Source organism: Merops nubicus, unplaced genomic scaffold, assembly GCF_000691845.1.
Source record: "Merops nubicus isolate BGI_N331 unplaced genomic scaffold, ASM69184v1 scaffold12045, whole genome shotgun sequence".
NCBI lineage: Eukaryota > Metazoa > Chordata > Aves > Coraciiformes > Meropidae > Merops > Merops nubicus.
The window spans coordinates 10,216-25,823 of record NW_008611652.1 but is presented as its reverse complement, the minus strand read 5'-3'; the positions used below and the strand labels follow the sequence as shown (position 1 = coordinate 25,823).

At 42.2% G+C, this 15,608-nt stretch overlaps 1 protein-coding gene across 1 annotated transcript in view; it reads right to left on the bottom strand.

Annotated features, from left to right (window-relative positions):
• Positions 1 to 811: 811 nt before the first annotated feature.
• CRAMP1L (Crm, cramped-like (Drosophila)) overlaps positions 812 to 15,608 on the bottom strand; it is a gene marked incomplete at its 3' end in the record, with an annotated part of 24,877 nt that continues 10,080 nt past the window's right edge. The window contains exons 4-11 of the mRNA XM_008941284.1: positions 14,349 to 14,502; positions 12,508 to 12,591; positions 9,750 to 9,798; positions 7,338 to 7,423; positions 6,538 to 6,661; positions 5,326 to 5,407; positions 3,031 to 4,296; positions 812 to 989 (exon numbers count right to left, since the gene is read on the bottom strand). Coding sequence (XP_008939532.1) covers positions 812 to 989; positions 3,031 to 4,296; positions 5,326 to 5,407; positions 6,538 to 6,661; positions 7,338 to 7,423; positions 9,750 to 9,798; positions 12,508 to 12,591; positions 14,349 to 14,502 — 2,023 coding nt within the window. The remainder of the gene's footprint in view (positions 990 to 3,030; positions 4,297 to 5,325; positions 5,408 to 6,537; positions 6,662 to 7,337; positions 7,424 to 9,749; positions 9,799 to 12,507; positions 12,592 to 14,348; positions 14,503 to 15,608) is intronic.

Genomic DNA, 15,608 nt, shown 5'->3' with positions numbered 1-15,608 from the left:
GCAGTGCCTTGCACCTGTTCCGGGGCAATCCCAAGCACCAATACAGGCTGGGCAATGGGTGGATTGAGAGCAGTCCTGAGAAGAACTTGAGGGTGCTGGCTGATGAAAAGCTGAACACGAGCCAACAATGTGCAAGTGCAGCCCAGAAAGCCCCGATGTGTGCTGGGCTGCATAAAATGCATCGTCAACTGCAGGTCACAGGAGGCAATTCTCCCCCTCTGCTCTGCTCTCGTGAGACCCCACCTGGAGCACTGTGTCCAGCTCTGGAGCCCCCAACACAAGAAGGACACGGACCTGTTGGTGGGTCAAGGAAGGCCAGAAAGATGATGAGAGAGCTGGAACACTTCTACAAGGACAGGCCGAGAGAGTTGGTCTTGTTCAGCCTGGGGAAAAGAAGGTTCTGGGGAGGCCTTATTGTGGTCTTTCAGTATCTGAAGGGCCTACATGAAAGCCAGGGAGGGACTTTTTGCAAGGGCATAGGACAAGGGGGAATAGGCTTTAAACTGGAAGAGGGGAAACTTAAGATTTGATACAAGGAAGAAATTCTTCACTATGAGGGTTATGAGACACTGGCACAGGTTGCCTGAGAAGTTGTGGATGGTTGGTCACTGGAGGGGTTCAAGTCCAGGCTGGATGGGGCTTTGAGGAACCTCGAGTCCGGGCTGGATGGTGCTTTGAGCAACCTGGTCTAGTGGGAGGTTCCCCTGCCCATGGCAGGGGGTTGGAACGAGATGATCTTTAAGGTTCTTTCCAACCCAGAGCATTTTTGTGATTCTACCATCTCCTGAAATGCGTTTTTATAAATACTCACCTGAGGAGCTGGAAGCAGCACCAGGAGAAAAAGCCTTGTTGTTGCGAAGGGCAGACTGATTTCGTGCACAACCTGGACTCCTGGTGCTGATGGCAATCACTTTTCCTGGAGGAGTCAGTGACTGCTCCTCTTGAGCAGGCTTTATAGGTGACGTGGCAACAGAGCTCATCTCGGGAGTCTAAAAAGGCACAGACATGAAATGAAAATCGTGTGTGGTCACAGCATGCAGACTGGTAAACTCCTTCTACTTGGGAAGCTTAAAAAGCAGCCAGCCCACCTGACATACTAAATTATCTTTATGTACCTAATCCATACCTCTGTGTGTGTCTGGCAGGCAGCAACGCTAAACGTCATCAGTTCAATGTCGTTAATTTGTTACAATCAGCTTAACCCTCAACAAACTTCACACAGTGTGCTGGACCACCCCAGGATAAAGAGAAAAACAAAAAAAGACAAGACAGGTATTCCTCACAGCAAGGGAACGGGTGCCGGATTTAACCCAGTGCAAACCTAACTTCCATAAACACTAACGATCCAGAGGCCTCCTCTGGAGCAAAGGATACCAGGACAAAAATGTTTTGTTCTTAATTCTCATTAAGTAGAGACCAAGAGTTTTCATTTTTTCCCCATCCCTTCTCCTGTTTCATACTGTAAGGCAGCAATAACCAGTCACATGGCAAAATGCTTCACTGATTTTCCAGGTCTATCCAGTTGTTCCAGCAAGTTGCTTAAACATTTTTTCTAGAAAACGCTCCTTTTGCAAGGAATCTGTGTGCAATCACAGGCACCAAGTCACCCCCCACACTTGACTGCAATGCAATTCACTACTGTTTGTTTTAGGCTGGGAGTCTTCATTTAAAGGACTGAACGACAGCACAGTTGGCCATTTTGGCTTTGTTACGAATTATCTTGAGAAAACAGCAGGGAACTAGACAACCAGTCCTGCCTCTGTTAAAGTGCTGACATGCCCTGTGGCCAGAATACTATGGTTGCTGTCAGTGTTTGATGAAGTGTAGAGGATTTAAGAGATAAAACTTTCAAAAAGTCTACAGTACTTTTGATTAGACACCAAGTGTCCTCCTCAGCTCTTGAGTATCTATCAGTCCCACGACACTGTCACAGGAAGACTACCATGCTCTGAAACACAGCAAGTACAAAGTGGGATCTGACAAATAAAAGGTTATGTTACTTCTTACTGGAATGTACAATATGGCACAGATCTGAAAGACCTCCTCTATTTTTCAGTAGCAGTGTGCTACCTTAGGATGCTAAGAGTGCTAAAGTGGCAAGAAAACAGCTACAAATAATAGCTGCTAGCTTTTTCCCCCCTCTTCTATGCTTCTCCCTCTAAATCTAAGGAGATGTCCTTTACTTTGTGATTGTTTAATCATGTCATCCCTGGCTGTCACGTGTCAGCAGGAGTAAAAGTGGATGCCAAAAGAGGAAACTGTCACATATCTGTAATATGACAGACCAAAAGTCTTCAGTTTAATCAAAGTCTGTATCTGGAGCTGTATCTGAGCAAAGGTGGTTTAAAATTTATAAAATCCTACATTCTATGTCTATAGAATCAGGATCAAAAGGAGCTTCAAGGGCAGTTAAGTCTGCACCAACAAAGAAAGATCAAAGAACTACGTGTGTTTGCAGACAGTGATACACTTGCATCCCACACTGCAGGATGCTGTACTGTAGAACACAATGCAGATGGTATCTCTAACTCCTCCTACCTCCATCAGAGGCATTCAGTCAGAGCTGCTCAACTCATTGCCTTTTTCATCTTTAAAAGGATATTTAATCAGTTTCAATCAGTTGCAATGGTGGTAATGGGTGCCAAGACCCCTTCCAATGTGGGCTGTTCTGTCACCCTGAGAGGCCAGAAAGCACCTGCCTAATCTAACCTCATAACTGACCTTTCCAGTAGTCATGTTAAATGTTGGCTGTAGCATCACAGACTCACAGCAAACCAGAAACTAAAAGGCAGTAAGAAGCAAATGCAGCACATTGAGGAAAAGACCACTCTGTAGCAAGCTGGGTTGTGTTATGGTTTTTTTTTGTTGTTGTTTGTTTTGTTGTGTTTTTATTGTTTGTTTGTTTTAACACAGGACTCTCCAAGATCTTGATAAGGCTGGTCATTGAGTCACCATGAAAACATGACTGGGCAATTACTCCCCAGATCAAACAAGAGTTTAGCATCTGGAGCATGAACAAGAGTTACTTACTGGTTTGGGATTGACTTCAGTAGAGATGAGTTTTAAAAGGCAGTTCAGGAGTCTCTGCTTGTGAAAGGTGGTACATGTAGGAACAGCACTTGACTCAGCTGTTTGCTCCCTAGTATCCTGGCTTTCTGGCTCCAGGACAGCCAACCAGTCATATTCCAGCTGCAGCTTGTTGGGTTTGCCCATCATGAGGTAGACTTCAGCCAGCGTAAGGCTCTCAGAAGTTCGGAGACTCCATCCTTCTTCCCTAACCTGCTGAGACAGACGGTTTGGGTCGTCCTTGAGAGACTTTGTACTAGATTGTCCCTGAGGTGGAGGTGGAAATGAGGAGCCCAGCTTCTCTTGAGAATCCTCCATCACCATATCTGTTACATCCTTGGTACAAGCATCAGGCTGCTGGCCCTGGTTGTGGCTACCCTGAGTTTCACCCCTGGATGGGCCGCTGCCGGGTGAGGCCACACCACCTCTCGGGAGCTGCGAGCAGGAGTCAGGTACTTCTGCACTCCTCCCGCTTGGAAAAGCCACAGGAGAACTATCACCAGCTCCTGGAGCAGAGTCTTTTGCATGCAGTTTGTCTGTGCAAGAACATTTCTCTGGGACAATCAGGTCCTGACAGGACTTCATGTACCGTGGGAATGGATCGAGCAGAGAGAGTTCCTCCACATCAGGGATCCTGCTGCAAGCACAAGCCGTGCCGCACGACGGCGGCGCAGTCGCCTGGTCGCTAGCCAGGGCCTCCCTGCCCTCCATGCAGAAGGCCACTGAGCTCAGCTTTTCGTGGTTCCCTCCTGGATCTGGAAGTCCAGAAGGTGGTTTTTGGAGAGAATTACTGATGCCAAGATTTGAGGCTGTTCCTTCCACCAGGCTGGGCTCCGGGCCTCCATCTTCAGAGCTCACAGAAACTTCAGCTGTGGGCTGAGAGGTTTTGCTTGACTCTGTAGTGCTCTCTGCCCTTCCAACACCCTTACCTTCTGTTCCCCGTGTGTATTTCAGCTGTCCCCTGGCTGTCCCCTGACCACTCTGTATGCCTAGGATTTGTGCAGGGGGTAGTAAGTGAGAGTCTTTCGTGTTCTGTTTGCATTTGCCAGTTTCCTGCCAGTGCACTGTGCAGAAGGCCTTGGAGTGGACAACTCTGGCTACACCAGGCAGTGGAGTGAGGGTACAATTCTCTCCTGGGAAGAGATGGAGTGTCACTTTCTCCTCTGAGAAGCTGCCTCTTGTTTCTGAGTCTCTGGAGTCTTGAAGCTGCCGTTCTTCTAGTGTTTTACGCTAAAGATGTGTCAAAGAATACAACAATCATCTGCCCCTTCCAAACAAGCACCTGGTAGCTTATTTTGCAAGTTGGAAAGAACAAAACAAAACAAACCCTGAACATGTAGCTGATCAAGGACTTGTTGTCTACTCAGCATAAATATGAAATCTCCATGATCAGAAATTAAGTTCTTTTGTGGTAAGACCACACTGAAGACCTGCTACAAGCATAAACTAAATGTCTGTTTCAGGAAAAATATCTTTTCTCTGCTTCACACAGCCCTGTAATTGTAAAAACCCAATCAGCCAACCAACCTCAACAAAAACAAAGCAAAAAACCGAAGTGCATAGCAAAACAGATTCTCCTTTCTGTGCAGTAACTTCCATCTTACATGTTTTGCCATCGTTCTAAGTTTCAAATGCTATGCAGTTAGTTCTTCCAAGATCACAAATTAAAAAGAAAAGCCTGAATTAAAGGACCAGGACATATCACACTAGTCATCAGGAGAACAGAATGGCTGTTACTCACAAATCCACGGATCAAAGTTCAGAGGCAGGGCTGTGTTGTATGGCTCAGACAATGTACAGATATGTAAAAGGTAGCAGCAGCTGCCTACAGACAAGAAGCTTAAGCCTTCATTTGGTGAAACCGCATAAAGCAAGTGGAAAGATCCATCCTTAATCTCTTTGTTGAAACTGGAAACAAAATTGTCAGTTATTATTCAGGCTTCTATGGAGGTCACCCGTCTACAATGAAACAGGCTAAGCTCACTGTTTAAGGAAATTAAATAAAGGCAGGGAGCTTCACTTATTACTAACTAGCTTTTCAGGGGATCACAGCAGAGAACAGTTGAGGTATACCTGGAATACTATGGGATTTCCCACAAAAGGTTCCATCAGCTGAAATACTGACCTCTACCTTTACCAAGCATGGGCTGGTAGTTCATGAGGTAGAATCATATTTCCAATGCACAGATGACCTTAGAATAGGAAGAGAACTGCTCCTAGGACACAGCATATGGAACAGACTAAGCAGAAAAAGGATACAATACGCACTTCATGGAGAGCCCACTTCTGCTTCAGGAACTCAATGAGGCTGGAGACCTTCCGATGTAACTCTACAATCATCCTGTATGCAAGACAAACAAAGCAAGGGAACAGAGAGAAAAGGTCAGCAGAAGTTCAAATCACAGCCTCAATGCTCGAATGGGAATGAAGGGAAGAAACTGGCATTCTGTAATACAAGCACAGAGAACACACCTACCACTCCTAAGCTCTAAGGAAAAAAACAAGAAAACCAAAACCATATGTCATCCCTTAACTTTAAAACCCAGATAAATCACAATTGAGAAAGATCTAAAAGCCTATCAGATAAATCTGGTTGTCATGATTCAAGATATTAGTTTCTCCAGTGGAAGGAGGAGACAGGAAAAGATGGCAAGCTCTGGGTAATGGCAGAAGTGCAGGCAAGGAACAACGCTACCGCAGGAAATATAGACAGAAAGAGAAAACGGGCCACAAAAAGACCCACAAGTGTTGACTTTTTGCTCTCAAATAATTTTACAGAATAAGCCCAATGCTAAAAATCTTCACAATCCTCTCTGCATGATCTTTGGTCGTTATACTGAAGCACTCTATTGGAAAGAGCAATCAGCATCATAAAGCCCTCATATTTTCTGCCCTGAGCTGGAGTAGGTATCAGTACACGGATGAACAGTCTCTGATGACACTGAAACAACAGCACCAACTATGCTTTGCAGGAAGGAGATAAAGCTACAAAAACTTTGCTTTCTGCTAGCATCACCAGGTTGAAGGTGACATGTTTAGAGTCTTGGGGCAGGTGCCTCTGACTACTGTTTTACTTCCCTCCCCTACGCCTGTCCCAGGGTACATTCAAGGTAGATTTTAGCAGAACTAGTCCAGCATATCTCCATTTTACTTGCACGCTTGCTCTGACAACTGGGTGCAAGTGGTACAAAGTATTTTCATCTCCAACTCTAGTAGCTCTGATCATTACTCAAAATAAAAGATATAAAGAGCAATGGTAACCTCATTTTCAAGTCTGGTATCTCATGTTTGCAACTATCATGTACTCTTGACTGGAGAAAGCCTTCAGAGTAAGCACATTTAGGCAAACTGCATTACCAAAGATGAACTGCCTAGCTGGCAAAGAGAACCCTGAAAAGAGAGAAGGATGCCAGAATGCTGCCCTTGTATTTCCATGTTCTATTCTGAGCACCACAACCAGTTCTTCATTACCTAAGCCGTGGATTCTGGGCAAGACTCTGTACTCTAGCCCAGGCGTGATTATTTCGTGGCTGCAACTCCACAGGGACTTTGAGAGGAAGACGTACTGGCTTCTGGTCCTCTTCATCACTAACACCTGAAAGGAGATAAAGCACAAAAACCACCACAGACACTGGCATCACTGACAGACAACTTAGGCAGCTCAGCCTCACCAGTGGAGCCTGCTACCTTAGATTACCTTTGGTTTGGTTTGTTGTCCCCCTCTGCACTCCCCCCCCCCCCTTGGACACTGCAGTGTTACTGGAGGTTCCAGTTGAACAAGCAGTGTCAAAATCAGGTGGCTGGAAACTTGAAAGAGGTACAGTATTTCAGACCTTTAAACTGCATTGATTCTATTTATTGATAGGGGGGAAGGAAGAGGAAGAAAAAAAAAAAAAGGGGGGAAAAAAAAAGGTCTAAATGCTCATGCTAAACAACATATTCCTGCTTATTCACTGGCACAAGGGACCAAACTTTGCATGTAGTTACAGCACAACTGGTAGGCCAGAGGCAATCTTGTCTGGTGTAGCTATTTCCTTTTCACTTTAGCTAGTGACATACTCCAAGACTTAGAGAGCTGGGTGGGTTCTAAACTTACGGGGATTATACAAGCAAACAGGATAAGTAAGACAATAGGCACATATCTACTCCCAACATAAATGTGAAATAGCATAAACTCCCCTAGCAGTGATGTACACATCAAAACAGGCCCACTCAGATATTCTTCCAACCATCTGTTACAACCCTTTCAGGTTCCAGCATCTCTTTCTTACCATCTGGATCACAGAGCTTCTTCAAAGCCCTGCACATTGGAGCTTTGATACGAAGGTTTCTGCCTTTGTAACGAACAGTCGTAGCCCTGCAGACATTGAAAGAGAAGTATTTACAGGCACCATTAGCAGAAGTTTGCCAGTGCATACATATTAAGGCCACAGTCAAATACAATCACGGAATGAACAAAGATATGGAAGGGTTTGCTGTGCAGATTCACAAAAGCATTCAGTCTTTTCTATCACCTTACTTTTCATTATAGAACTGCTGCTTTTGTGATCCTCCTCTTCCAGACTCAGCTGTTCACCTAGGGAGGGATTGCTATTTTATAAAGCCAACCAGAATTCTGTTACTTCAATTGAAGAGTACTCTCAGAGAAAGCTTCTTCATAAAAGACAAGTGGGTTTGCTTTATCCTCCTGTTTATACTCCTAACTCTTAATTATGGGAAGAAACCGTCTAAAGCTTTTTAAGAGTCTTCCATTCTGGAATATCAGCACCACATCTGTTGCAGAAATGAGGCCTGACAGCTTGTCTGGGAATCTGAACAAAGTAACTTTTACAATACAGGCTCACTGCCTTTTAGTTTGAATACCACATTAACAGCTGTAAAGATCCTTAAAAGCATGAGGCCATTTATTATGGTTTAGTCTACTTGGATGACACAGAAATACTGTCCAGTACAAAGCAGAGAGACCAAACTGCTTGCTACATCCTGAACTCTAGAGATATTCAGCACACTATGGAAGAAAGGCTCATTCCAGGCCCATTTTAACTGGTAACTCCAACTTAAAGAAGTAATCTGCTTTAAGAATCATTTTTGCTATATGAAAAAAAAAAACCTTAGTGCTAGGAATTTCTTAATTGTACAAAATCCAAACTAAATACCAATTCATCTTCTAATTTCAAACTTTGTAGTTACAAAAGAATGAACAAGTCATTTCACAAATAATCACTGTCAAGACCTGCAACACAGCACACTGTACAAAGTGCATCTCCCAGGAGACAAAAGGTTAATAAACTGCAAGGAACTAATCTGGAAATTCAGTGAAAAACAGAAAGGTGCAACAGCAAGTATCCATTTTATGTAAAGTAAAGAAGAAAGTCAGCAGCTGCTGAGTGGGCCAACTCTTCCTCCTGTTTGCAGTCAAGTTTACTTTACCAATAATTTGTCTGCTGCAATAAAGCACACTAAAAGCACAAATGCCAAAAGCAGAAAGATCTGTAACAGACAGAAAATAGTACTATTGTCAAATCTCTTTTAAAAGACATGATTAGGACAAACCAATGCCTGCCAAGTGATGCCTGCTTAATCATCATGCTCCTTAAAATATCCTTTGAAAGAGATTTCATTTCAGAATGCACATTGTTCTAAAAGCAGGACTACTTCATAAAATACTAGGTACAAATATATCAGGTATTCCCTGATATTCCCTCATTTCTAACAGCACAGCAACTTCTAACCCTTCTGTATCCTAAAAGTATATTGCCAAGACTGAACCCCCAAACCCTTTAATTTTTTCTTGAAGTGAAAGTATTTGTCCTTAAAGCCAAGTAGATGCAGAAGTGACTGGAGACCTGAGGCCTGTGGTGTACTGGAAGTGTTACTTCAGCTCTGAACGGCAGGACTGGTGCGCAGTGTTGGCAGAACTGTTTGGAAATGAGCCCTCACCCGAGAAGGACCCTGAGGGGCTGGAGCATGCCCAGGGAAGGGCAACACAGCTGGGGAAGGGTCTAGAGCACAAGTCTTGTGAGGAGCAGCTGAGGGACCTGGGGGTGTTGAGCCTGGAGAAAAAGAGGCTCAGGGGAGACCTTCTGGCTCTTAACTACTCCCCGACAGGAGGTTGGAGCCAAGTGGGGGTCGGGCTCTTCTCTCAAGGAACAAGAGGAACTGGCCTCAGGCTGTCCCCAAAGAGCTTTAGGTTGGACATGAGGAAAAATTACTGCACCAAAAGGGTTGTTAAGCAGTGAAAGAGGCTTTCCAGGGCAGTTGTGTAATCCCCATCCCTGGAGATACTTAAAAAAACTTGTGGTGCCGAGGGACATGGTTTAGTGGTGGACTTGGCAGTGCTGGGTTAATGGTTGGACTTGATGATCTCAAATGTCTTCTCCAACCCAAATGATTCTACGATTCTATGTTCCCTATAGTGAATCAAAGCTATAATGCTGTAACTTCTCTCAAGAATTCTCATTTCTTTACCTTCTTAAACTTCACTCATAATTTCTTACTAATAGCAATTAATGGCTTCATGAAAAAAAGGGCGAAAAAACCCCACACAAAACAAAGAATGAAAAATGTCAAACTGCACCTCTGAAAAAGAAAGAAGTGCCCCCCCAGGCTCTGGATGAGCAATTCCACAACCAAGCTGCTGACCAACCCTGTTTTAAGAGTTTCAGGAAGAAGTTCTTACTTACCCAGCTTGTATGAGCTCATTGAGTTTAGCTGCATTCTTGTCATCCATACCTTTACATGAAATGGGATAACACAGTCAGTTAGGATTTCAAGCAATATAGTCATGACCTTCTTTTGTGCCCTGTTCAGTTTTCAAAGCTATTCCATTTTATTCTCAGACAGGATTAATGTCCATGAATGTGCCACAACATAACCTTTCTGAAAAGTTTCTGTTTTCATAACATGCAAGCTTTACACTATCCTTGCCATAAAAATTACGTTTTACTCCTGGATTAAACGAGCCCAGTTTGAGGTGCTACAGTCATCTTGGGTTACTGGGCATTAATCTGAAACTGTGGTATTAAAACAAAAAGCTTCCCCATCCTCCTGCTCTCCCTCTGTTGCTGAGGCAGCAGAGCACAGTGGAGGAGCACCAAGCCCTCACAGCGCTGAATGCAGTTTTAAAAAGTAAATAAAAATAATGAAATGCACTTGCAGGCCATGCTGTTCTTCTGTGCACTACACAGCACATTTTTAAATGGGCATTATGGTAACTGGATTTATATTCCCTGTGGTAATTAGGCCCAGATCTGTTTACTGAACAATTAACCTCCCTCTGGCAATGCTGAAAGTACTCCTGACATGCTTTTGTGTCCCACTAGCTCTACGGAAGTCATCTCAACTTCTGGAAAGATGGGACTGGGTGAATACTACAAGAAGAAAAGAAATAATCTACTTTCACCAGGTACAGAGCAGACCTCTTGCAAACTGAGTGTAGAGACTTGCAGCTTAAGCCCATTTGGTCTTGTGAGACTAGAATCTTACAGGTGACAGTGGGTAAAATACATAACCAAGTACCAAAGTTATAAAAAGACCGAAGCACAGAGTATGCGTGCATTGCCATGGTGACTGTGAAACCTCACTCCCAGGCACAGCAAGAAGGGTCTGTTGATGCTTTTAAGACAAGACATGAATATAGGGAAGGAACACTAATACTGATTTCTATGGACAATGCAATCTGTCTTGCCTCTGTACCTTCTTTGTCATGGAATAGTGCAAAGTTGTTTCTCCAAGATGAATTAACACACTGGAGATGTTTGAAAAAACAGAATGGAGTCACTATGAACATTTGAAACAGTATCATTCATGACACATTACAACAAAAATCCCAAGTGAAAATATGACATAGGAAAAAAAAAAAAGCAAACCCCAAATTCTGTTAGGAACTGTATATTTTCATTTGTTAAGGCTTTCTTGTCTTTCTCACTTTGCAACTAGTATGACTTTACAAAACAGTGAAAATATATCCATGATTTTCTCAAATTTTTCTCACAAGTTAAACAAAACATGTAGAAGATGCATTGTGATGGAACACTGACTCTACGAAAAGTTTGGAGACAAATTAAAAAAAAAAAAAGCACAGCTAGGAAGGTACCTATGCACAGACTAACACACACAGTGCATGTTCCTCTGCCAGTTCTCCAAGCCCTCTCTAGTCTGGAAGCCATAAAGACCATAGAAACTGCATCCTGGGTTATATAAAACAAGTGAGGCCAGCAGGTTGAGGGATGGGAGTCTGCTGCTCTCTGCTCTGGTGAGACCCCACCTGCAGTGCTGAGTCAACCTCTGGGGCCTACAGCGCAAGAAAGACATGGACTTGCTTGAGCAGGTCCAGAGGAGGCCACACAGATGACTGGGGACTGAAGCACCTCTCCTGTGAGAAAAGGCTGAAAGGGTTTGGGTTCTTCAGCCTGAGAAGGCTCCAGAGAGACCTCCTTGAAGCCTCTCAACACTTAAAGGGGGCCTACAACAAAGATGGGGACAGGCTTTTGAGCAGGGCCTGTAGCCACAGGACAAAGGTTAATGGCTTTGAACTAAAAGAGGGGAGACTCAGACTAGATATAAGGAAGAAATTTTTTACAATGAACGTGGTGAGCCCCTGGCCCAGGCTGCCCAGAGAGGTGGTCGCTGCCCCATCCCTGGAACCATCCCAGGGGAGGTTGGCCGGGGCTCTGAGCAACCTGCTCTAGTTGGGTCACTGCTCTAGGATGTCCATGCTCCCTGCAGGGGGGCTGGACTAGATGACCTGTAAAGGTCCCTCCCCACCCAAACCATTCTATGATGCTATGAATATGGCACTAAGCCTAAACTCAGACATCTTGTTAATACAACTTACCAACTTCCAGAAAATGGGGGAGCATTGCTATGGCACATACTCATCTGCCTACGCTCACCTTTACAGAAAAAATCCAACCTCTGGGCCTGATGAGGTCAGAACACATCAGGCCCAGCCAGCACACATGGTACTTCTGATTATGATGTGTAATATATTTTCATCTTCAGGGCTCAACAAATGAAGACTTAGAGAATGACTTGGAGAAAGGCAACATTCCAGATTTTGGCTGCATAGGTAGAATTGTGGGTGCCAATGCTACCACTTACACATTTAGTTGCTTTGTTTTCAAGAGTAATAAGAGACAGATGATCTAAACTGTGTACACATTTACCTGTCATCTGTGGTTATTACATGCACTGTATTCCACACACAGCAAAAGTTAAAGAAAACTGTCAAAATGGGGACTTACAAAGAGGCTAAGGAGGTTTTCAAAAATATAGTGAATGAAAAAAAATGATGCTAGGCTGCAGATAACGGCAATAGAATAAAATGATCACAAATTCGGAATTAACTCAAAAATGAAACTGTACTAGCCATTGCCAGCTTCAAGAGGAGACATTTGGGATTCTACCATATAAAAATCATTTTAAGTCATTCATACTCACATCCCCCAATCTTCTTCCTTAGTTCCCCATAGCAGATTAAGCCGTATAGTTCGAGGGAGGATTTTTTCAGCCCTTGGGAAAAAACTGAAAAGCAGAAAAGGTGTAAATGAGCTGCAGACTGCAGATGTTCACACACAGGTACATCACAGATACTGGTTTCAACACTGAAAATGAGATGATTCGTATTTCTAATTAGAAACACTGAAACTTGTTTCAAGAAATCCTACAGGACAGCTTCACCAATTTCCTTTTTGTGACTCAAGTACCTTGGAAAGGCCGTATTTTTTAGATTACAGAAAAAACAAAGCAGCTTCCACAGAATTTAAACAAATATACAACAGTTTGATACACAAAATAAAGCTAATTCTTAATAAAGCTAACTATTTTTCCAAAGGAAATGCCTCTAGGAAAACGCACACAGAACTCTTTCCTATATGTAAATTAAGAAGCGGGTCTGAATTTTCCAGAAGACAGAGAATGTCTTCTGTGCACATCAATGGACCTTAGTTTTTCAATACAAATTCTAGATTCTAAATTTTTAGATGAAGAACTACACATATTTTACCCAATTTTAAAAGGTTTTTTCCTCCTTTCTCATCAACACACATGATGTGGACATTATTATGGGTAACAGTTCTAAGTATCTATGACAGCAAAAAGTCTCATGGTTCACAAATCAGATGAAAGTATTTATTCTTGTCTATTCATCAAGAATTCGCTTCTCTTTGATGGACAGACTCAACTCATCTCAAAACCCAGGCATACAGACCTCTACCAGAACTACAGCTAATCAAACTTCTGCACTAATTCTTAAAGTGAGATTTCAGACGTTTTATGTAGAGAGCTTCACATTATCCAGAAAACAGATGGAAGCTCCTCCATGATGTCTTTTTTTGTGAGATTCTTCCATACTGGGTTTGCTCTACCATTTGTTTTTAAACAAAATAGTAACGGCCTGTTTCATCTTAAAGTGCTGTCTTGTTTTGAAAAGGGAAATCAAAAATACACCTGATGACATGTATTTTATATGTGTAAGTCCTCCTTGAGATAACCTACTCTCAGGAGCAGACAAAACTTCATGAAGAGACTGCAGCTTTTTTCTAGTCATACCCATTTCTCATTAATGAGTTATTTTTAACTTGAGAGGCTCTGGCCACAGACTGTATAGATGAATTTACCATGCAAACTTTGGCTGATGTTAAAGCAAGGTGTTTAAAGACCAAAAAATTCAACCACCATGAAACTGCCTTGATTTATGCAATTCATAATATAGCATCAGAAGGACAGGAGAACCCTGGAGATCTTTACTTCATCAACAAGCTACCAGGAGAACTGACATTCTCCATACTTTTAAGTCAAAAGAACTGGGTCTTAGTAAAATCATTTCACTCTGAAATAATTTCTTTACTCTGCTATTCAGATTAGGCTGCCTAAAAACTGACTTGAATTCTCACTGCTTGTTACTGAACAATATGCCTTTGATAAAAATCAAATATCAATGATCACAGATTACTATTACTGGTACAAAAAACACCACTAGCAGTTCATGTGACTTCCCAGTTTCCTTTTCTCAGAATGAGAAGAAATTCTGATGAATGAGAGAAAAGAAAGCAAAGAGATACAAAAATATACAAAAGCAGTGACACAAACTCCAGCATTTCTCAAAACCCATGAAACTCAGTATGGCCAAGCTGATAAAAATAAGACCTGTTCACACATGCCCTGTTCAGTATTTATGTTCTCATCTCCACCATTTCTACTCTCCATGATGGCACCAAAAGGCAGGATTCCAACCCTCACAAGACTGAGCTCCACAGCAGCCCATTTCATGGCATACTAACCGTTGTCAAAGTCAATGTACTTGGAGATCTTGTGCCAGGTGCGGTAGTAGAAGTGGCGAACCTGCTCCTTATTCTTCACCATGCTTGCTGGTTTGCCCTTCTTCTTGTACTTCAGGGCAATGTTGTTCTGGATAGCTTCAAAGTCCTTCCCATGCTGAAGAATAAATAAAACAAATCCAAATATGACAAGATATAAGTTTGATTTTTGAGCAAGACAACTCAAACAACATGAGGGACTCTGGGGCTCTTTGTAGGAAGTTAGATTTCATTGGTCATGACCTAGATTTGTGGGTATCAAAACTCAACAGCAAAAGAATGGCACTGGTTTTCTTTAGAGCACATAAAGCTCATTATAGATGCTAAATAAATTACTTTCCCATTTCTTGAAGTGTTTCAAAATAAAAATTCTATGTTGCTAGTAAACTTTTTTAAAAAACAAACTTTACTCATAGATGGGCTAAGCAGCAGAACTGAAATTCCTGAGTTTCTCACATCGCTTTATTCTCCTCTGCATTTTTCCCCTCCTCCCTCCACTTCTGACTGGGGGTGAATGAAAAGCCAGTAATATTTAACAGCCTCACTTTTATTTACAGTAGATTTCACATTCTGGTTATTAGGGTACAAAATTTTGAGTCTGAAAAAACAAATGAAAACATTCTATTTTAAAAAATATAAAATTTAAAAACTTCCTACAGAAAGCACATTTTTACACTGTAAGTCATTCACAAGTTTACTCTCAAGGTAAAAATAAAAATGAGATACTTAAGTGCCCCTTTAAAACTAGGTAATTCCTATTAAATCCTTGAAGTTCAGAATAGTAAAATTTAATATGACTGACCACTTTCTTGTGGTTGATGAATGATTTCACATTTCTTAGTATTCAAAAAAGTTTGGAACTGATTTAAATCTAAAGTGTGAAAACCTCTTTTGAAAGATAGTGACACAAAATGAACAAAACTGGGGACTGAACAAACCAAGTCCCCAAATCTTAAAGCAAAATTTTGAACTTTTCCTCAGCATTCAAAGAAAAATTATTTCTTTGAGCAAAGGGACCTAAAAGTTATATATTTCCCACAAATATAACTGCAGGTCAGTGGAGTTAAAAAACGAAAACACCTTTCAAGTGTCTATTTTATCCACAAAAGAGATATCCATGAATCTTGCCTACCACTAAAAAGAAAATTAACAAATATTTTTTCTTTGCACACATGCAAAGAAACCCCAGGAGCACTACTCCTCTTTTCACCTCAGTATGTATTT